This window comes from Lissotriton vulgaris, chromosome 1_1, assembly GCF_964263255.1.
Source record: "Lissotriton vulgaris chromosome 1_1, aLisVul1.2, whole genome shotgun sequence".
Classification (NCBI taxonomy): Eukaryota; Metazoa; Chordata; class Amphibia; order Caudata; family Salamandridae; genus Lissotriton; species Lissotriton vulgaris.
The window spans coordinates 1,903,199,602-1,903,223,319 of record NC_141685.1 but is presented as its reverse complement, the minus strand read 5'-3'; the positions used below and the strand labels follow the sequence as shown (position 1 = coordinate 1,903,223,319).

The 23,718-nt window shown below is 42.5% G+C and overlaps 1 protein-coding gene across 1 annotated transcript in view; it reads right to left on the bottom strand.

The window, feature by feature from the left end:
- The window catches only part of TMEM117 (transmembrane protein 117), a 2,083,068-nt gene that overhangs the window by 1,606,408 nt on the left and 452,942 nt on the right, over positions 1–23,718 (bottom strand). The window contains exon 3 of the mRNA XM_086938367.1: positions 11,168–11,300. Within this exon, the coding sequence (XP_086794493.1) occupies positions 11,168–11,300 (133 nt within the window). The remainder of the gene's footprint in view (positions 1–11,167; positions 11,301–23,718) is intronic.

The window sequence follows — 23,718 nt, the reverse complement described above, 5'->3', positions numbered from 1 at the left end:
GCCGCCTTCCCCGACAACACCCAAGTCAAAGAGCATACCATCGTCCCTGGGGATCTGGTCTACATTCGGAACTTTGATCGTTCAAGCCCCCTTGAGCCGCGCTGGAAAGCGCCGAAGTTAGTTCTGCTTACCACGAGGACTGCTGTCAAGGTCGAGGGACGCAAAGGCTGGATTCATGCCCAGCATTGTAAGAAATTCTTCGGAGATTCCGGAACTTTGATCAAGCCTAAAGACTGTCCCGATGATACTGACTCAAAGCCCCCTTTGCTAGAAAAGACTCCGCAACAGGACTATAGGTCCAAATTACGATTTAGTAAGTCAGACAGCGTTTAATTGTTTAAGTCCACTCGGTGGTGAATCGGTTAAACAGGTTCCTGACATGTATAAGATCGTAGACCAGAATAGTAGAAAGAGAGAAATGAAAGAAAAGTACTGCAAGATATTACGCAGTAGATGTATAGTAACTCTGATTTTTATGTTTCTTCTGAGCATCACTATAATATGTATCAGCTTGGCACTACATGTTTTCTTTCCTCCTATTGCCTCACGTATACACTCTTCCTTTAATGACACTGTAGAGCACACATTTAGTGATCTGCCACCCCATGAACTGTCATATCGACTAGCCCTGCGTAACAATACTTTTATCCGAATGTTGCACCATTCTCATCAGACCAGCAATGTAACAAATTGCTGGGTATGTGGCCGACTCCCACCTTATCAGAAAACGAGAGGAGTTCTGCCCCTTTTTCCTTTCCCGTTCTCACACAATGGTTCATGCGGAGCATGGTTTGCTTTAATGTCATCACTAGACAGAAAGTCCGCAATTTCCTAGGGTGATTGGATATGGGGAGATTTGAATAAAGTAATGAATGAGGCATGTTTTCCAGACGAAGATGGTCTTCCCCAAAAGAAAGGGACCGATCTAGAAAATGAAGTGTACGAACAAGGAAATGCTTCCCTTAACTTTATGATTCTGAATATCCAGTCCGAGAAAAATGTAGGTCCTCCGTTCATATCAGTCCTACCAGTAAAAGGTGAATTGTGCGTTAGAAAGAAAGGATCAGTGCATTTAGGACACAGTGATTGTAATACTGTAGTCGAGTTCAATGATAAAGGAAAGTCTACTTTCAAAGCTTCCCGCCATTCCTATTTCATTTGCAGTCAGACAGCCTATGTACGTCTGCCCTTAGACTGGGGTGGGACATGTTATATAGCGTTCCTGCTGCCACCCGTCTTTCTAGCCCCATCCCATTATCATCGAGATTCACGACTAGTACATGTCAGACACAGGAGGGAGACCGATTCCCCAGTGGTTGATCAGACTGAGACCGCTTGGGAGCAATATACAGATTTCAACAGAGGATTCTTTTTCTTCATAGGTCCCGTCCAAAACAGTAAACTAATACGCAGGTTAACAAGAACTCTAGAAGCAGTAGTGAATGAGACTACAGCCGCCCTGGCGAACTTGACAGAGGAGCAGTCTGCTATGAGACTTGTTGTTCTTCAGAACCGCCTTGTTCTTGACGTCATCCTGGCAGATAGGGGCGGGGCTTGTAGAGTGATCGGCTCCAGTTGTTGCGTGTTTATTCCTAATAACGCGCCTTCCGTGTATGCAGCAATAACACGGCTTCACAAGATAGCTCACGAGATACATCAAAACCCAGGCACATGGACTTGGTCCGGTTGGCTCTGGAGTGCAATATCAGCATGGGGATGGAAAGTGTTGTCGTTCCTAGGAATGATACTGCTTATGATATTCAGTTGCTGTCTCTGTCTGCAATGTGGCCCGGCGATTTGCGGCTTGTGTGCCACTGCCTGTATTCCCCATCCACGTATACAAAAGAAGAAAGACGAACAAATGATGCTGTATGATCAGATATACGGTATCATGAATATAGATGTGTCCTGAAGGGCACAGTAGGGGACAAGGAGGGAATGAGGAAATAGAAATTTTGTGTGGCCAATGTGTCCCCTGCATGTACCCACGTTCACCCATGCACTTTCCCTCTCATGCCTGTAATAATAATGCATCTGCATTTCCGTCCAACATTAGTATGTCAGTTACCAAGCCTTCCATAAAAGAAACGTTAATTCTGCACTGAGGCCTATGTTGCCAATGTATTTGCATGGTGCACGTTTAAAAGTCGAGATTAACCCGTTTTGTGGCTCAGCCGAGCCAGGACCCGAATTCAGGCTCTGTGCCTCCAGACACTCTGAAAGCTGCAGTTTAGCTATGTATCCCTGACCTCTCGCATACTTCCTGCTCAGCCGAGAGGGGCCCAGTCCGGCCTGCCAAGACAGTATTTTGCTTACAGTTATCTGCTCTGCTCCACAGAAACACATTCCTGCTTAGTGAAGAAGGTAAACATAATCCGCCTGCAGAAGATAGGGCCTAGCCTTTCTGTCTCCATTTATGTGATTTACAGAGCTCGCATCCATAGAAGGCCCATGGCCCTCACGCAATCCACGAAGAAATATATCCACACACTGGCATTTAGTGATGAGCAACCTTTGCTCGAGCGACCTTTACTTCAGATAATACATCCTCCAAACTCAAGATATCAGATAATACCAGACGTGCAGGTCGTCCTGACACTCAAGGCTTCTCTACTAGAACGAAAGTCAGCTCCCCCCAGCTTCCCCCAGTTACACGTCAATTCCACGTCAAGACCAAGTGGCGCACACAAGTAGGGTAAAGGTTCCAGCTGACCACGCAGACCCTCTTCATGTATCCACCCATCTATGACACACCTATGACTCCTCAAGTGAACGCCTTTTTGCACGCCCATGTGCTCTTATCTCTCTTTCTCTTGCTCCGCCTGGAGCGCTCCGCCTTCTCTATGCAAGTTAATGTATGTTTAACGTATAAATAATGTACTCTGTGAATAAAGTTCAGATGACGATCCTTCCTGAACCTTAGTGGTGATGGAACCCGATTCTCCCTTAACTCGAGTTACTGAAATAAAGCCCTTCTGAATCGGACACCACGGACTCTGCCTCTCATTATATGCATAACCCTTTGTTTAAGTATAGAAATTCCGACAGGGTAATTATTTTATTTACCACAGCGTCATCGGTAGGAATTGTGTTTACATTCCTGATCACGTCCCAAATGTATATTCCGAAATACAGACATTATACAGGCTTGCTTCAGATATCCACCAGGATAATGGTTCATGGTCCCTCACAGGGTGGTTCTGGAGTCTACTAACATCCTGGAGTTGGAAGATACTACTTTTCCTAGCAGCTATTGCAGGTGTCATCTTCACATGTTGCCTATGTGTCAATTGCCTTTCAGCATGTTGCACCTATTGTGTGAGCAAGCTCACCCCTAACCCTAGATTGCCAGGATGTGATAATAAGGTCTCTACTATGATGATGCAAGATATACAGGATATGATGCTCATCGATGAAGGTATTTTTGAATACTAAGTTGATTTTGTAACTCATGTGCTGCTTTATTTTCCCTCGCAATTTGAGTGACTATGCATTTTCTTTCTCCCCACTTAGAATTGTAAAGACCCTACCAGATAGACTCAATAAAGCATTTAGCCACCCCTGCTAAAAGGAGGGTGTGTTAGGTTTGAAAACCCCATTCTTACTATATACCTATTCTATGTTATGTTAGGTTAGGTTAGCAGTGTGTGGCTAAATAGACACCATTTGTATTGATGTTATGCAACCCAATGAGTAATCCCGGCATCGTACACGCTTTAGTTAGCGAATGTCACTCAGTTTTGTATTTTGTAATCCCTATTAGGCTGTGTCTGAACTAGGCCTCATTCATATTGCTTGCCTCAGCAGAACACTGTATTTGTTTATTATTTTCCGTCCTGTTCAAGGCTGCTTCTCCACTTACTAATGAAAAGGCAATTTTGCCCTTCCATACCTATGTGTATGTGTAAGTGTAGTTCTGTTCCCACGTTAGGAGACGCTGAGACTCAGCACGGTAACCTTGAGTCGCAGATACCATGTACCCATCTAGCAGGTGGCAGCCCATCCCTCTTTGTTTATGTTCGGCCTGGGCTGGTAACTTTCCACTCTGGGCGTCGCTTGGGGTTCTTGAAGTAATGATTATGCGTTGCAGACTGTTGGGGGGGCCAGTTCCTCAGCAGACACCTTAGGGTGCAGGTCAGATTGGATTCCTCTGCAGAGTATTGCCAATAAACAATTATTTGTATTCTCTACTGTCTGCCCGACTCTTCATTTGTTTGAAAGGCAATCAGGTGGTTGTAGATAACCGGGGTGCCTTCCTCCAAGACTAACAGTCATACACAATAATGGGGGCACTCTTACACCCCTCACAGAAAAACAGTCTCCAACATCCATCAGAATAAAAGCCACACACTGCCACACGTACTCACACTCATCAAAGACTATCAATTCATTTATTAGAAACTTTATTGGATCTTTTTTGTTCAGATCATAAAAGTGCATAAAAGTAGATAAAACAGGCCTGTAAAATCACAACCAGTCACAGTTCTTTCCATAAACAAGACCCCCTTGATCAGGTTTTTAATGAATATCAATATAAAACACATTTAAGAAAATACATTAGGTAAAACATTACTAGGTATATAATATATAGCTGGACATTTCACTCGTACAAAACCATAGAAATTCCTCCGTTATAGTTAGTTCTGCTAACTATAACTTGCGGCCCTGCAATGCACTGCTGATGACGTCACATATTACATCACTCATGACATGGTCAGTGACATCACTGATGACATCTCAAATGGCATCACTGATGGCCCTGATGGTTTTTTTAAATGCTAATTTCTAACTATAACATGCCTGAAACCTATGTTTTTTTCAGTAAATTTCAAAGGTTTTTCAAATGCTAGTTTCTAACTATACCTACAGAAGTAGGACATGTGAAGAAAGAAGAAAGAAGAAATGCAGAAAGATGCAAAAGAAATGCAGAAAGATGCAACAGAAGTCCACAAAGATGAAGAAAAGTGCAGGAAGAAGCAAGACATGTGCAGAAAGAACCAACAGAGGAGCAGAAAGAGGCCTTGTTACAAAATTATCCTGTGCCCACAACTTTTTGAGACGGGTACTGGTGGTAACAGATTCTGACTCACCAGGCCGAGACCCAGTGGTATGCTAAAAGACACTTAGAATACAGTGGAAACACCTACATACACTAGGGAACACTGTGTGTTGGGGTACCCCTGTGATTAGCATGAACTCCTATGTAAGGCCCTAGTACATAATAGGGCAGGGGGATTAAAACTACCTCTTAAAACGTGCTACAGGACACGTTTGCACAGTGGTGAAGGGAGGGGGGGCTGAGTTGACATGTGTGCAAACACGCCCTGTGGTCGTTTTTAGTTGGGAGATTAAGTCCTCTTGAATGCTGACGGTCCCTGGGGTCCAACTAGCCAACCAGGTACCTTCAGTAAGCGCCACAGAGCTGCATTTCTGAGAGGTGTAAAAAGGGGCATGGTCTGGACCACCTCTCTGCAATGCAGGTGCCAAAGTTATAGGGAAAAGAAAAAATGCTTTTTGAATAGAAACAAGGTCTTAACTATAACTACCTACTGGCGACTGCCAGTAGGTAATATATATTTATATATAATTTTTTAAAGTAATAAAACAATGAACAAGTGAAGATCCTCATATTTCATTATTGGACTGCATATTTCCTTTTACGCATATATGCCCATAAAAAAGATGCAACTGCATAGCAGGCAAATGGGTTCGGGAGTGATTTAAAAAAATATAATGCAAATTTATGATTCTTTAGAATTGGTACAATACATTTCTTTCTTTCCTCAGCATACATGCTACAGAAAAATACCAAATGCAAATCATTTTGTGGTGACTTAGAATCACAAGGGCACAAAGGTAAATCAGATTTAGGCAAAATCTCAGGAGGATAAGACAGTGAGACCTCTGCTAGATATGAAAACTCACCCTCCACTATTGGGGGTGTTAGTTGATAGATTCAGACCATCAGTGCACCATAATCCTTCTCTCTACGGTCGTATTGGGCCCGCAGCTTGAAGATCTCAGCCAAACTCAGCTTGGACAAGTTACAGCATGTCATTGGTGACTTAAAAAGATTCAATAAACCTAAGGCACCAAATTCCTGCTCAACATAGCTTAACCATACACTCCTGATGTGGTTCTCCATTTTGAGAGTGTCTGTAATAATTGTCTGGCTTAGGGGGACTGTGTCCGTACTCCAAAGCAACAACCACAACATGAGGGGTGCCAGGCGAATTGAGTCAGTAATGCAAGGAAAGCCCAATTCTATATGAGAAATGTAACTTGAATACGATAGTGGAAGGGAGATTAGAGATTTGAAAAATTTATTTTCAATTACCTGTAGTGGCTCAAGGTGGACCATGCCCCATACGCCACAGCTGATACAATTTTGGCATGATAGATCTTTTCTATCGGCCAAGAGGTCTGGCACCCAGCCTCCTTATGAATGTTTTTAGTGCCACTAAGCCCCTATCCATAGCCATTGCCCTTCCTTCCACCAGCTGTGTCCACGATTGATTCTTGTCGAAGAAGACTCCTAAATAGGAAAATGAATTAACCACCTCAATTTTTTTGAGTCCATATGGAAGTGTGGTACTTTATCTTTTATTCCTGCCCCTGCAATTAGTATATATGATTTCACTTGGCTAACTTTTAGGTCCAGCGTACTCATAAAAGCTGCATATGCGGTTATCAGATGCTGGAGACCCACGCCAGTTCTGGAAAGCAGTACAGCATCATCGGCCGCTGGGAATCAAATATGAGAACATCCAGGGATGTGCCCGCCAGCACATCCTCCACACCATTTGTATAAATAGAAATGGTGCGAGGACGCAGCCTTGCTTTTCGCCTCTTAAGATCTTAAAGGGGCAGATATGCTCCCCATTCCTCCCATACCAAACAGATGCAGAGGCATTAGAGTACAGTTGGCGAATGAAGTCAGTTATGGGCTGACCCATTCCCATATCTGCTGTAATGTTCAGGAGCTTAGGGTGGAAGACGCAGTCAAACGCTGCAGTTAAATCCATAAAAGCTAAATATAGTTTCCCACTAATAGCACTTACATATTTATCAATGATAAGAGAGATTCAGGCACAGATCAACAGTCCCTTCCGCTGTTGGAATCCATACTGGGTCTACATTAAAAGATTCCTATCTCGCGCCCAGGACTCGAGCCTAAACAAAAGAATAATAGCCATCAGTTTGTCAGTTGTGCCAACAAGGGAGATGTGTCTGTAATATTTAGCATTACCCTTATCTCCCTTTTTGACGATTGGAACAAAATGGCTCGTCTTTCACGATGGCGGGGGCCCAATATGGCTATTTTATTAAAAACATTTTTCAGCAAGGGGACCCAAAGATCTTGATTCGTCTGAAAAAATTCAATTGGGACCCGGTTCGGACCAGGCGCTTTCCCCATGCTGCAAGCCTCTAGCCCACACTTTACCTCCAACAGAGTAAATCTCCAACAGAGTAAATACTAGATTTTCTTGGGGATTAGGGCCTATTGAGTTGGGAGGTCTAGGGTAAGAAGAAACGAGGGAAAAAATGCTTGAGTAGTGTGCCACCCAATCATCTTCACCTATGTATAACTCTATGACAGGATCTCCTTGGGTCTTAAAGTAAATAGCGTTAATTATGTCCCAAAATTCTTCCCTGTTTCCTGATTCGGAGGCATCCTCTAAGCTAGCCCAGATTTCCTCCCTCCTTACCCGCTCCCTAGATTTTCTTACTGATTTATAGTCCCTACGTAAGAAGGCAATTAGTGTTGCATCCCTAGGTTGTGTCTTTAGTGCTGTTACCAGGGCCTTTCTGGCTTTTTTGCAGGGTTAATAGAACCAGCCATTGGCTTTTTTAGATATATCAGACTTAAACCGTGTTAGTGCATTTTTAATGTTATCCAACAGATTTGTGAAACCTAATAATGCTGCACTGTGGGAGTTTTTTGGGTCCAAATATATTTCTATGCTATCTAGAGAGTTACTGACCATTTCAAATAGAATTTTGGCAGTATCCGTTTCGGCCCACTTCAATTGATATCCATTTCTCCTTGTGAATAATGGTGGAGCTATTTCCTGCTGTCTAGGCAATTCTCTAAGGGCAGAAGGGATCTCAAAAGTTAAAATGGCATTATCGCTAAAAGATGTAAATTGGGCATCAGCAAGGGTGCAGCTCTCATTGAGGGTGTTAGAAATCAAAAAGAAGTCTATAGTTGATTTATATTCAAAACATCAGAAAGTTTTAGGTAGGGATTCAGTGGTAGAAGAATACTTATTCATAATCACCATACCCCTAGCCGAGAGTGTCCAATTCAGACTATTACCATAGGTGCTGTGAGAGAAGTGATGTAGCGGGTTACCCATGAGATCTGTCATACCACATACTTTCTCTAAATTGTGTTTACAGGGATGGATATTAAAATCTCCGATCCAGATGACATATATGGGTTCTTTAAGCCTTTGTGATTTTTGAATACCATCCAGTTCCTTATTCACATCTACAGCCAAGTGCATATTGGGCCAAAAATAATTGTTGTAAAAGGTTATTAATAGCCAAGAGGCTATTTTCTATAAACCTTTTTATCTTTAGGTCCGACGTATTTGGAACCAATGTTAGCAAACCCCCCCTTAGCCCTCCCTGGTGGTGTTGATATTGCCCTCAATTGGAAGGAATGATAGCCATTTACAAAAATGGGGTACGTAGCCCAGGTTTCCAGGAGGAAGATTAAATCACATTCCTGCCAGATTTTTGCCTATTGGTCATCGCCCACTTTATTTGCTATATGCGCCACACCAAGTTGCTAATAGAAATGAGTTAGCCTGCCTCATCTTCCGTTTAGAAGACTTATGGGGTTCCCAAATTTCGGTCAAAATGATTTCTGGTAGGTAAGGTCCTTCAAGTGGACGTAGGGGTAGTCAATCACAAAGGTCCATGCAAGAATCTTTTTGTAAGGGGTAAACCTGGCTTTCCTAGTGGGATCACATTTGCATAGTCCTCCATATGAAACAGAGGTGGTTTTGGCCCATTCTGTCCACCCGGGGGAGGGGAATAGAAGTAGCCAAGTCTCAGTGCAAGAATATGGTTACCCTTATGTGGGACTAAGTAGTTGGGAAAAAGGGATCTCAGTATTGATGGATTATTGACATTGAGTACCACACAGTCGCCCTCCAAAGTTGATGGGAATGGTCCCAACCACCCTATCCTTCCTGCCATGATAATATAATTGGCTAACCAGTGAAACTTGTTGTGTAGGCTGTCAGCCAGTGGAGAGATGTATCGATTAACTGAGTAGTATTTTCAATATGATCTACCCTCAGGGTGGGAACATTTCCAAGAACCAATACGAGAAGAGCCACTGTGGGTGGTAAGTGCAACGTTTGGGACCGAACATGAGCCTCTTCCATAGTATTATTCCTCTACTTTGCGATACCAACATTTTCACACTCTAAGCCGGCTGGTTCTAATTGAGGTGGGTGAGATGGTGGGTGAGGTGGATGATCTTCGGCCGTTGTTACCACTAAGGATCACAGACTATCATTCACACACTATGTTGTGCTGTGTGTATTGGTAAAGCCCACTATCACCTCTGAGGTTATCCCTCATAGTCCTGACATATATCTGTATATCTGTAATCACTTCTTCATAGTCTGGGATTTTGTGTGTGTGAAATTGGGATGGAAGAGTGGGAGGATGCAAGAATGAGTCAATGTGTGGATAAATAGATGGATGAGTACAAGGATGAGTTACTATGTGCATTGATAGATGAATGAGCGACTGCAGGTGTGAATGCATCCCTGCACTTTCAGTTATAAGTTATAACTATAGGCTCTGGCAATACTTGTTTAAAAAAATGTGAGACTTGCTGGCTTTGCTATTGCCAGTGTTTTTCTCATTGATACCTGATGACAGATGAAGCACATGCTAACTAGAGCACTCTACTCACTTTAGAAAAGGCTTAAGTACTAACCAAGCCATCTGTTAATGAATGCAATTTACGCTCACTTTTGATGATTCAGTGATGCAAATTTCTTTGGGCCCCAAAATTTGATGCCCTGACAGAAGTGCTTAATTTGAGACGGTGGTTTCCGGTGCTCGGCACCGGCACTTAATTGGCAGTCTGTCACATGGTGAGCTGTTTGTCTGATTTAGAGTGAACACAGCAATAGCTGTTTACTAATTCAATATACATTAAAGTAACTATTACCTGACGCCCATGCTAATATCATAGCTTTGGGGACCTGGAATACTGAATTGTCACACTTGGAGGAGTGGGATGGTTAGTAGCTGGTTTGGCACTGTGGCTGGCTGCGCTGGCAGGGGCAATGGTGGTGAAGGCTGCAGTGGCCACCTGATGAGGGCCGAGGCACTATAATTTTTTTACAAATTAAGCACTGCCTGGCAGTTATAAAGTATTGCTCTGAAATGCAAATGTTTGTCTTGCTTGTGGGACCAATTGAGCACTGCAAGAGTTTGATATGCTTTTGAATGAATTTAAGTCAGCAAAGAATCATAATATAGGAACACAATTCAGATAAAGATTGCTCAAATCAATGGCAAACCACAACCTTGCAGGATATTGAGTGATTTTCAGTTCGTTATTCTCATCTGCTAACATGAGAGACCTCAAAAAAATCTTTTCATATTAACTTTTTACTTTTTCCAACTATCATTTTAAGAGGACATAGTGCCTCCTTTAAAGTTTGGCAATGAAATCCTGACATTTCTGGAAAAACTGAACGCAGAGAATCCACCTGTTGAATTTCTTCCAAAATACTATTCTTGTGAGGGAGGAAATTAATCCGGTAGAAAGTAATGCATGTTTAGACTTTCATCAGGAAACTGGAGGGTGTTCTGTTTCCTTACTAAATCTAAATGAGTCTTTCAGTCTTGGTGCTCTGTGATCTTTCCTTCAGGAAAGAAACACACATTTAAACCAAACAGACACATAATTCACACTTCTTATAAAATATACATTGTACGACAGGTTTGAGCCAAGCTGCCAGGATTGCCATTTTTCATGTTCCGAATACAAATGCACCTGCTAAATTAAAGAATCCCTGTCACGTTTGTTAGAGTAAAGGTGGGCTGAGGTGGCACGCTTGGCACTGGAATGGAGCTCTGTGACATCATGGATGCCTCGTTTCATCAACGCAGTAACAGCGCGTCTTACCTCATGTTTCCCGCCATCAAGAGGCACAGGTTGTAAATGTGTGAAAAGATGAAAAGGAAGAGGATGGTGCTGAAGAACATGGTCATCCAAGACCCGTGATCATCACGGAACATTTTCAGCCGAAGAAACTGACCTGTACGGAGGATATAAGGCACATTAATACAGAAATTCTAATAATTACACATTAGTATCAATAAAACGTTATCATCAAAAAAAGCTTTGACCTTAATAACCAAAGTAGTATATTTGTTATGCATATTAGGGGGAAAAAATGAAGAATTTGGTAGAAAATAATTGCAACCAGTCCATTTCCCCACCTTCACTTAACATACTTTTTGTGACTGGTCTCCAGCTCTACACTGCTTCTCAATGCTGCTGCCCCCATCCATTTTTAGGTTTCGCCTGGCGTCGGAGCTCCTAGCTCCGCCCAGGAGAAATCTTATGTCCCTACAGTGTAGGGCTCATCGCGGCCGTGGGCGGGGTTTATTTTTGTGTTTGTTGAGGTTGCTTTTCGTCATTCCGTGGCCGCCCGCCGCCCGAGGAAGTCCAGGTGAGTGCTTTCCGTGTGTTCTCACACCCCCCTCCCGCTGTCCGTCTTCCCGTTCCTGCCCCCCTTCCCGCTGTTCGTGTCTTTCCCGCCCCCCTCCCGCTGTCCGTTCCTTTCCCGCCCACCTCCCGCTGTCCTCATAGGCACCGAAGCCGTCGGACACCAAGTGCACCAGGTGCCGTGTGCAGTGTGTCGTTGTGCCAAGAGCCGATGCCGGGAGCCGGGCACCGATTACTGGCGTGTGCGGTTTGCTAGAACCACTCTGTTTCTCTCCCTGGGTCTCGGGACTTAAGGCACGGGGGTCAGGTTCTTTGTCCCTGGTTTCACCTGACCGCCGTCCGCCTGCTCCGCTGCACTAGCTCCTCTTTCCACCTCTTTCCGACTTGGTGCTCTGTGTTTGCTCAACAGCGCCCTCAAGCGATCATCCACCGCAGTCAACACATCCACATTGGGAAATCGGTCTATTCTGGCTCATACAGTCCTCCCGCTGTGCGTTCCTTTCCCGTCCCCTCCCGCTGTCCGTGTGCCTGCCCGCCACGTTTCTGCTGCTTGTTTTTACCAACCTCTGCAATTGCCCCCCCTCCCGCTGTCCTTGTCTTTCCCGCCCCCCTCCCGCTGTCCATCTTCCCGTTCCTGCCCCCCCTCCCGCTGTTCGTGTCCCCTGTCTTCTCGAAGGAAATCTGGCAACACTAAACCGTCTTGAAAAGGATGTTGTGAATAGTTCTTTGTGGTGTGACTCATTTGGATCTGTAATATTTCTGTGCCCATTGTACCTGGATAGGCCGCAGTGTTCGCAGTATAGTAATTTGGGTTGATACCTGGAACATATTCGGAATACCTGCAAACAAAAACATGTTTGTACACTTCATTGCTGGGAATGTGGAAGAGCGGAAATGAATGCGTGATGTAGTTTTTTTGAGTACTTTCCAAACATCCATTCAATGTCTTCCCTTCTCTTTACTCTCGTCTCCCTCTCTCCACCGCTCTCGCTTCAAGCCTCGGTGCCTGCTGCAGTTAACCCACAGGAGCTTGTGAAAGTGCCAGATAGACCAGTAGCGGCGCTGCTCTTCAAAGCCTTCACATGGTCGAGCCCAAGGGGGTGGGGAGGGAGGGAGGGCGGGAGGGAGGGAGGGAATGCCCGGTGTAATTAAAGGCCAGTCCGGCCCTGGACAAATGTAAATAACGTGAAGTTCAGTGAGTTGCAAAAACCTGCTTCTCCCCTGAAGTGCTTCAGAGCATGATGTTTCCCACTTGCCCTTCTCCCATAGTGTGAAACTCCCCTCAAGACCAGGGTGTAGCAAAGAAGTCGTTTCTGCTTGGGTAGGACCTTTCTGTTGGCTTTTTCGACACAGGTGCACTGCCTCGTGAACCCGTACCAAGAGAGAGCGCTGGTATTCACGAGTCTCCAAAGGTGCTGGAACCTAACCTGTTCCTTTACAAGCGCTCAGTTACGACATCAGTCCTGGTAATTCATGGCTAAGATCAGCGCTGCCCTTTGCTCTGGGAGCGCCCTGGGCAGAATCAGTTTGGCGTCCTCACTGCTGATCGTGGGTGAAATGGGGCGCGAGGGAGCCCTTTTGTGTTCCCAGGTCAGTCCGTGGCTGGTTATCTCTGCAGTGACTGACCTCTGAACATAAGCATCTCTGCCTCTCCCCACCTCACCTGATTCACCCACAGCGCAGATGCTTCAAGCTGGTCAAGCTGGTGCCAAGTTGTCGGTGAGGGGTGGGTAGGATTTGTCTTTATGTGCAGCAAGGGTTGAGAAGGAGATGGGGCGGGGGGGTCTGAGGGAGAGTTAAACTGTGTCTTCTGCACGCAAGAGCCTCACGCAGGCAGCTCCATGACCTAGTAGGCGCCATGGATGTGGGCCTTGCTCGCCCATCCCTGACTAAGATGCTTTCAGAACCTTATCCAACCCTGGAAGTCAGAGCTGTGCATCACGCTCATTCTGCCCTACACTTAGCTATATTTCATAAACCGTGGCAAGCTGAAATGTCAGATCAAAAAGTGATCTAATTACTTGCAATTGCATAGATTCCCTCCCCCCACGACAACCCCTTGTTAGAGTTGCTACATTTATTGTTGTTCACAAAGTAGAGACATGTTTACACAATCTTTTTTATTTTAATGATCTAATAAAAAATACTGCGCCTCTGTCAAAAGTATCTACCATGCATTATTTTGCTATGTATGTCTTTTTAAGTTCACCACTTAAAATGCCGATTTCATCTTTTTAATCGATCTATATCGCTCTTCTTTTAGAGTGTAGCATAACTATGCTAATGCAGGCTGATCAGCGAAGGGTCCTGCTCCCAGATTTCCTATTTCCATATTGTTGTAGCCCAAGATGTTGTTTTGCTCTGGTACTTTATTTTAAAGACCGCTTGAGGTCACACACGCATTCGCCAAAATATTACCAAACACTTCCCTCAACGAAGAGGCAGCCCTATTGGCTTTGCAAATACTAGTTTCAATAGTGCTTCAATTTCAGGCCACTCCACAGTGGATGGCAAGTCTTGTTTGTTGTTGACAGACATTTTAGGGCATTATAGACAGAAGTAGTACAGCCTCTTTATTGTATAATATGTGTGCATAATTTTATGCACCAAGATCGTATCACACTTTGACAATTCATTTCCTGTCGGTATCACTCTTTTCATACTTGCCATGTGCTGTTTTACAGCTGGGTGTGCGGGTGTGTGTGTGTGTGTGGCTCTAGGTGTGTATGTGTGGCTCTGGGTGTGTGTGTATGTGGCTCTGGGTGTGTGTTTGGGTGTGTGGCTCTGGGTGTGTGTGGCTCTAGGTGTGTGTGTTTGTAATTGCTGTCTGCAGAGCTCATCCGTAGGGTACAATAAGTCTCACATTTGCAAGAGATTAAGCTAATGGCAATGAAAATAACAATGCCATTTATTTATCTATTTTCAAAACCAACACATAAATAACATTTTTGTCATGTACAATGCCAATAGCTCAAACTTTTCCAAAGGCGAAACCATTGCATTGTAAATGCTTGTTAATTTAGTTAACTATTTTGTTGCTAATCCTTTCGCTGGGTGGAAGTGCCTTGGGTTTGATCATCTTTTCTAGTGCTGCTCAGATTTCTCCCTTCAGTAGCGTGTGGGCTCTCGGTTTCTTACTTCAAGGGATGTGAAAGTCTGCCCCAAATCTGCACGCTCCTTCCCTTTCTTTGTGCACATAGGCGGTCTCTTGATTCAGACCTTCTTTGTATGTTGTTGAAACTACCCACTCTGTTTGCAGCCTGAAGGTCAACTGTCTGTAATCTGTCCCACCCTTTGGAGACAGACTTCCAGAAACACTGAAATACTGGAGCTAGTGCGCACACTTTTAACACCACTGCCCACAATCCAGTGCTTAATTTTAGCTGGTGGTTTCCGGTGCTGGGGACCAACACTTACGATATTATGCAACATAGTGGCACTGTTTATCTAAGTTAAGGGTGAGCACAACAGTTGATTATTAATAAAAAATACATAAAAATATGACTAATACCTGTCTGCTCAAGCCATTCTTCTAGCTTTGGGGGCCTGGAATAGTCTGAATCATCACACTTGCAGGAGTGTGGTGTTATTAGTTGTGTTGGTATAGTCATTGGCAGCGTTGGCAGAGGCGATGGGTGGTGCAAGCACTTATATTTTTATATATATTAAGCACTGTACAAGCCCCTCAGTATTCAGTCCAACATTCCTCTCGTTATCTGTAGACAGACGTATTGTGCCACTTCAATGCCGTCGTAAGACCTCATAAGACCCCACATCCCATTAGGAACTGCCGTCTGTTATTTTGTTAGTAGTTTCTTAAAATGCATCGTGAAACACAGAAAGAACCTTTAAAAATCCTCGTCAAGCCCATTTTGAGCGGCATCCTGCACATTTTTTATTAACTCTTTTTTATCCATGAAATGAATTTTATATGAAATATTATGTAATATGTGTACTTCTGTAATGTGTGATATTACTTGTGTCTTTTATGGTTTTTCCATTGTGAATAAGCCGAATAAAGATTTTATATATATATAACTGTCTCTTTTGATTTATGTTCCCAAAGTTAATTGTGATTTATCCTGTCATAGAACATACAGAAAGGAACATCTATGCAAATAGGCACATTTGAACATCCTGCACTGTTGTGATTTGTGATTGAAAACTGCTTTAAAATAGTGTATTTTTTGTACTGCTTTAATCCGATCTAAAATCAAAGCTATAAAAATTTTACAAAAGAATGGTGTGTTACGACGCTATTGAACCCCAGCAACACGTAGACAAAAGCTGAGCTGTGAGATTGTTACTGTACCTGCTGATAAGATAATTTAATAGATAAATTCACCCACTGCAAGGATCTGTGTCGGTAATCTGGAAAATGCCAGTGGTGCTGGCTGAGTCCTAAATCCTTCTGCAGTCTGTAAATCACTGTTTTGTTGTATAATACCTAGTGATGGATCCTATTACACAGCTCGGGCACTCCAGGGTTGAGCGCAAAGGATTATTTTTATTTGCGTAAATAATAAGCAGTATATATCTTTATTGTTTATGGTTCTTTAACTCCATTACAATTAAAAACACATATTACAAGGATATGAGGGACATTTGATTGTAACTGTTTAGCGAATACAGTTATGAAAACAAAAGACAAATTCATGCATAGTAGGTCAATATAATCAGCAGATTAAGACATGCAGGGAGTACCACTCTAAATAGCTATTAAAAGATCAGTGGCAAAAAAGTCCTAGGCCACAGCAGAGTTGGTCCTATTGTTCCGACCCACAGAGTTGCCTCACACTAAGAGCTTAATTGCAATAGCAGTGTTCGACCAACCATTGTGAACAAACATATAATACAATGAAACCATTTTAAGGTGTGCAAAAAATATCTCACAGGAGCTAGTGCAACAAATGTAGCAGCGAGTTAATCATCATTGACAACAGGAGGAGTACTCGGTCAAGGAGCTGGTGCAACTATGTAGCAGTCATTGTTTTTTCCGCAGGGGTGGAAGACAGGTGTTCTTTAAGATGTATTATACATTAAAATCACTTCAACGAAAGGAAGCATTAGGATGATCTTTAGGTGCACATAATATGTCTGTAGGGTGATAGAGAAACAGTAGTAGCAACAAATCTTTCTTCCTTAATAACAGCCCGATGGTTCAATAAAGTGCTAATGCGAAATATAAGACATCATTATTTTAACAGGTGACAGCAGAATGCTTCTCAAAGCAGTCACCATCAGGTTTGCGTCACACATTGGTCAGTTTTTTTTCTATTCTCGTCAAAGAGAGAAAGATTCACAGATGTGGGGAACAGTAGTATATGGCTGATTAATTGTTGAACGAATATCATGGGGGACTGGGGGTGCCGGGCTCCACCTCTCAATGGATGCCCTAGGAAAGTCAGCAGAGCCCAGCTGTTGCGCCCCTAAACAGCTAAACCTTTTGGATGCAATCATGATACATTTTGTCAATAGGATGTTGACTGCTGTGTTATAAGAGTTTAGAGAGGCAATGATGGCCTGCTGACATGTGCGAACTCCGAATTTGTTCCACTCTCTCCGTAGTCCAGTCCTGCGCTCGTTCAACAATGCTGGACAGAGGCACTGTTATATTCCTTGTTCATATGTATTATTTTATCTACTTTATACATCATTTAAGAATGTATCTTTTGATGTTCTCTGTTGCCTAGTAGTGTGGAATGTTCCTCTTCTAGAAGCTCCAGCTCTGCAGTTAGAGACTGGATGCTGACTGAGACACTCTGCTAGGATCTGGAGTGCTGTACTTCTTTAATGAATAAATCTTCATTTTTTATATATCCTGCATTCTCACGAATTCTTTCAAGGATGTAACAAATTTGGCGACGAGGTGGTGAAGACAGCATTCCTCGGACCCAGTCTTATTTTGGGATTTTTGAAGATTCAAGATCCTTGCAGAAATATTTAGCGTCATTTCAACTGCTGAATTTTTTAATTTTCTTCATATTTTTCCTGAATTATCAGATTTCTACTTCAATCCAGTTTACATTTCAAACGCTATACCAACTCATTTACAACATTTTCTGCATTTTAAACAGCACGAGTTTCAAGCTAAGCGGTAACTTTTTATTGAAGACTACTACTCCTAAAACTGCTAACCTTCTTCCTGATTGCTGATATGACTAATTGCTGACCTTTACTTGAACTTTCTCGCCAAAGATTCTTTTCAGTTTAGCCACTGTTTGACTTTAAATGAACTTCGTTACTGAAGGCTATATTAGTCTAGTGACCTGTTCATGTTTCTATTTTACTGTAATGTAAATTTTTGTATGAGCCACTTACCAAACCTAGTAATGTGCTCAAATATGTTATTAAATTGCTCATTTTTGATGACATATTCATTACTCGCTGAAAAAATCATTGAGCGAGTTTGTTTAATTTCAATCTACGAAAGAATTCTACTGGCTTACCGCTCATTGGAATCCGCGAGGGACAGCAGCATTTTCCAGATCTCTTCGAGGTTCGGCTCCTAGTGACGTATTCGTTCTTCACGATCTACGCTCTTAATCATCACGTTGATCACGTCATCAGCGTCTCCTGCGTCTCTACGTCCTGGTCTCCTAGCAATGCCTCTGAAGCTGAAATTGTTGTTCTACTCCAAGCGCGGTGACGCGCACACCGTGATTCACAACGCTTCTGAAGTTAAAATTGTGGTTCTATTTCAAGCGGGGTGACGCGCACACCTTGATCCACACCATGTACAAATTACTCAACTTTATTTAACGTTTGTGTTCTCACTCTTTTGGTAGCGCGGTGACGCGCACACCTTGACAATTACTTCTACGCTCTTCACATTGAATTTTCGTAAGTAATCTAGTGCGGTGACACGCACACCTTTTTCAATTTATTTTTCATTTATTACCTCCTATTTCTTCATATGTGGTGAATTTATTTCAGAATATTGCTCTAGCATTATTTAACTTTAGTTTTTCTCTCATATTTTGCATTCCATTTATTTTTACTACATATATTCATAAATATGGCTGTTCAAACTGCTGTTCTCCCTGCTCCATTCCTCTCAGAAACTGGTACTCCTAAAATTAAATAGACTCAATGCTACAAGTCCTTTATTAGCTACGTTATAGCTATAGATGGTGTAAAATGTTCTCCTGTCAGAAAAATTGCTATGTTATATAATGCTCTAGGTGCTAAAGGACAGAGAATTTTTGATCATCAACCTACGATAATTCGTCCCACTTCAGATGATTGGAATGAATTCACTGAATCTGTTTTGAGGTTAGAGAAACATTTTAAGGATGAGTCAAGCATAACAGTTGGAAGACATAAATTATATACACGTAAACAACGTGAACATGAGAGTATTGACACTTTTTTAGCAGAGTTGAAAGTACTTGCTGCTTCATGTGAGTTTGAAGGTCCTGTGGAACAATACTTAAGGGATCACATTGTTGTCAATTGCTTTAATGATAAGGTTCAAGAAAGGATCCTGTGCTGTAGGAATCCTTCTCTTAGTGAAACGCTAGAAATTGCTAGGGGAATCGAAAGATCCGTTTCTGCTTCTAAAGAGTTAGGTAATGTTAAAAACACTGTTACTGAATCAGTAAACAAAGTTTCTCATCAAATTCCTCATTCGAACTCTCAACGCAATAAACCTTTCATTAAGAATGATTGGAAGAAATCAGATAAACCTCTTCAATGTTTCAGATGTGGTTCTAAATCTCATCTAGCTAACTCTCACACCAGCCCAGCTATAAATAAACAGTGCACCAATTGTAAGAAAACTGGACATCTCACTAACGTATGTAAATTTAAATCTAAAATTATGCATCTGGAATCTATCAATACTGACACCTTAGATAGTTAAGCCAATAATACCACTATTAATAACATTTGATTGTCCATAGACATGGTGGAGTCATCAGAAGAAGCTAACAGTGGTGATCCTGTCTGTGACATTAAAATTGGCAATGTTATCACTAAAGTGCAGTACATTCAGGCTCACCTGTCAAAATTCTTTCTGACACTTTCTTTCTGAAAGAATGGCAAGGTATCAAGTTACTGCCAACAGACATTCACACAGTAGCCTTTGGTGGCCAAGAGATTGAAATGCTAGGATATTTTAATGATGATCTTAATTTTAGTGACAGAACTATTCATTCCAAAGTTATGGAGCCAAAAAGGGGTACAATATTCTGGGGTGGAAAGACCAAGGCAAATTTGATATGGTCCTGAGACCTGGCACTAACAATCCTATATCTTTAGATAACTCTACCAACATCAACACTGTACACACTGAAAATTCTTCATTAGAAGCAATAATTAATAAACATGAAGCCGTTTTTACAGATAATTTGGGATCAGTCAAAAGATTCCAACACAAAATTATTTTGAAACCGGATGCTATTCTACTCATTCATAAGGTGAGACATGTTCCACTAAGTATTAGAGGCAGACTTAAAGATCATCTTAATCAACTGTGTGCTGATGGGATTATTGAACAGATTGATTCATCTCTATGGATTTCTCTGATAGTCGTTGCATTAAAAAAGAATTGTGATGAAATTAGGCTGTGCATCGATCTAAGATCCTTAAATAAGAATATCCAAGTTGATTGTTTTCCCCTACCACGCGACCAGGATATGTTAGCTCAACTAAAAGGCACAAAGATATTCTCGAACACCAAACAAACTTACTATGTGGAATAAAGGGCCTGTTCAAAATCAGGGATATCAGGGTAAAAACTATAGGCGGAGAATTATTAACTTCTCCGATACCTACTCGTCAGACTCTGATAATGAGAACTACCAGGAAATGGGTGGGGACCAGTGCGATACCCGCCAATATAAGGGCAGACAAGGACATCACACATTCCGTGGCCAATCTCCTTTTTTATCGAGGGGTCCATACAGAGGGGGAACAGGAGATGGGCACCAGACAGAGGAGACTCAGCGCAGGTGGCCCCTCCGCTTCAACAGCCCTATCTAAAGACTCGGACTCAGCAGTATTGATGGTAAGTAAGCGTATGTCTGTTATTGAAGCTCCTAACACTACCACTTTACTTATTTTTAACCTCTCTTCGACTGATCTGAGCTTTGAGGAAAGATCTGTGCTTAGTCGGGGCCTTTCATTTGTTCCGTCTACCCATCCAGATATCTTCAAAGTACATGAAGATCTTTTTTCCTTTTTCCGGAAGGTGAGATTAGTTATTTCTGGATCGTCCTGCCGAAACAAATGAGGACAATTGCTCTTGTTGCAAACCTCCATCTCAATTTACACCTGCTCTTGATATGGTGGATCCCGAGGTTAAGCTATTCGAGCAAAATGTCATCAAAGAAATTATGCGTGTCACTAAACCTCCACAGATGGTAAGGGGTAATCTTTCACAGTTCGAAAATCAGGCGATAAAAAACATCAAACAGAATAAAGATCTCATCATCAAACCATGTGCTAAGGGTGGGTGATAGTTATAATGCAGCAATCAGATTATGATGAAAAAATGCAAAAAATGTTGGCTATTCCGGAACATTATAAGAAATCCCACCCTAGAGAATTAACCAGGTTAAGAACCATGATTGAGGAAGTGACAGGCAAAGCCTTAGACCAGGGACTTATCTGCCAAGAGGAGTTTAACTTCTTAAATAAAACATGCCCTAAGACACCAGCCCTAAGACAAAAAGCCATAAGGATGTTATGGATCCCCCCATGTGGCCCATTATTTCATTATTGGTTCCAGCACCAAATCCCTGTCCAAGTTTGTGGATGCGTATCTATGCCCCTTGACAGAGACTTATGCCTCCTACATAAGTGACACAGGCGATATTATAAACAAGATCTTTTTTCCTTTTTCCGGAAGGTGAGATTAGTTATTTCTGGATCGTCCTGCCGAAACAAATGAGGACAATTGCTCTTGTTGCAAAACCTCCATCTCAATTTACACCTGCTCTTGATATGGTGGATCCCGAGGTTAAGCTATTCGAGCAAAATGTCATCAAAGAAATTATGCGTGTCACTAAACCTCCACAGATGGTAAGGGGTAATCTTTCACAGTTCGAAAATCAGGCGATAAAAAACATCAAACAGAATAAAGATCTCATCATCAAACCATGTGCTAAGGGTGGGTGATAGTTAAAATGCAGCAATCAGATTATGATGAAAAAATGCAAAAAATGTTGGCTATTCCGGAACATTATAAGAAATCCCACCCTAGAGAATTAACCAGGTTAAGAACCATGATTGAGGAAGTGACAGGCAAAACCTTAGACCAGGGACTTATCTGCCAAGAGGAGTTTAACTTCTTAAATAAAACATGCCCTAAGACACCAGCCCTAAGACAAAAAGCCATAAGGATGTTATGGATCCCCCCATGTGGCCCATTATTTCATTATTGGTTCCAGCACCAAATCCCTGTCCAAGTTTGTGGATGCGTATCTATGCCCCTTGACAGAGACTTATGCCTCCTACATAAGTGACACAGGCGATATTATAAACAAGATTGAGGGAACCCCGTTTAATCAGAATAGGGAGATCCTTGTAACGCTTGACATTGAGGCTTTATATACTAATATCCCTCAAAGACAAGCATTACAAGGGGTCGCGGCCTTGCTACAAAGATCACCTGGGGACAGACCTGACAGCTTCATTCTGGAGTGCCAGGAGATAATGCTTAAAAATAAACACTTTGATTTTAACGACTGAAGGGCACCAGCATGGGAGCATCATGTGCTCCCAGTGTAGCGAATATCTACATGGGGGAGTGGGAGATCAAGCATTTGTTCAATGAGGCGGCTCCATTCTTCGACCAGGTTGGCTTGTGGAGAGGCTTCATCAATGATACTTTTTTTGTTTGGAGAGGAGACAGTGAGTCATTGAGTACATACTGTGGCTTAATGCAAGCGATGAAAACTTGAAGTTCACTGCTAATAGCAGCCCCACTAGTGTAGAATTTCTGGACATTGTAATATCAGGTGTCAGCGGGATGCTTGAGGTAAGTCTATTTAGGAAGCCCACTGCGAAAAATACCATTCTGCAGTATCAGAGCTTCCACCCGACCTGCCAAAAAGACTCCATTCCCTTTGGAGAATTTTTGCGAGTTCACCGGAACTGTACAAGTATAGCTGAGTTCCATAAACATGGAGATGCCTTAAGGACTCGCCTCTTGGCAAGAGGGTATCCCAGAAGTTTGGTCGACATGCTTACATGCAGGTGAAATATTATAATCGTGAAGCCTTACTATAGGGAACACGTCACACGCCCCAAGATCGAGTGGTATGTGTCATCAACCACTCCGCTTTGAATTTTAAAATTAAGAATATCATCCAACAAAACTGTAATATTCTTAATAGTGATGAGGACGAAACTCAGTTGGAACAACCGCTCGTAGCTTACCGTAGAAATCGAAACCTAAGGAACCTTTTGGTCCATACAAAACCAGCGATCAATACTATGCGTCAGACCTCAATCACAGGATTACCGGTTATATCCGTTAATCACAGGTGTGGGTCCTGCCACGCCTGTGAGGCCGCATTAGTCACAGAATCATTATGATATCATGGCCGCAAGATCATTCTTCGTGACCTCACTAATTGTAGAAATCAAAACATAGTGTATCTGCTCATGTGCCCTTGCGGACTAGCCTACATTGGTGAGACTGCACGTGAGTTTCGAGTACGTTTTAGCGAACACAAATCAGCCATACGTACCAGGAAGATTGCTGCACCCCTTGTCCAAAATTGTTTGGACAAGAAACATTCAGAAAATTATATCAGATAGTGCATTCTGGAAAAAATCAAGAACAAAATGGGGTTTCCCATGGATGTTGTGCGAAAGAAAAGAGAAACCTTTTGGATTTTATCCCTGGATAGTGTAAGACAGGGACTAAATAAGGACATCCAGTGGTTTGTTACACAAGCTTGGTAATTGGCTTATGGCCTTAATCTATTGTTTGTATAGCTGGAACGTGGTAGGGTTTGCTGGTTTATGACAACTGGGAGTATTAGAACTGCCCT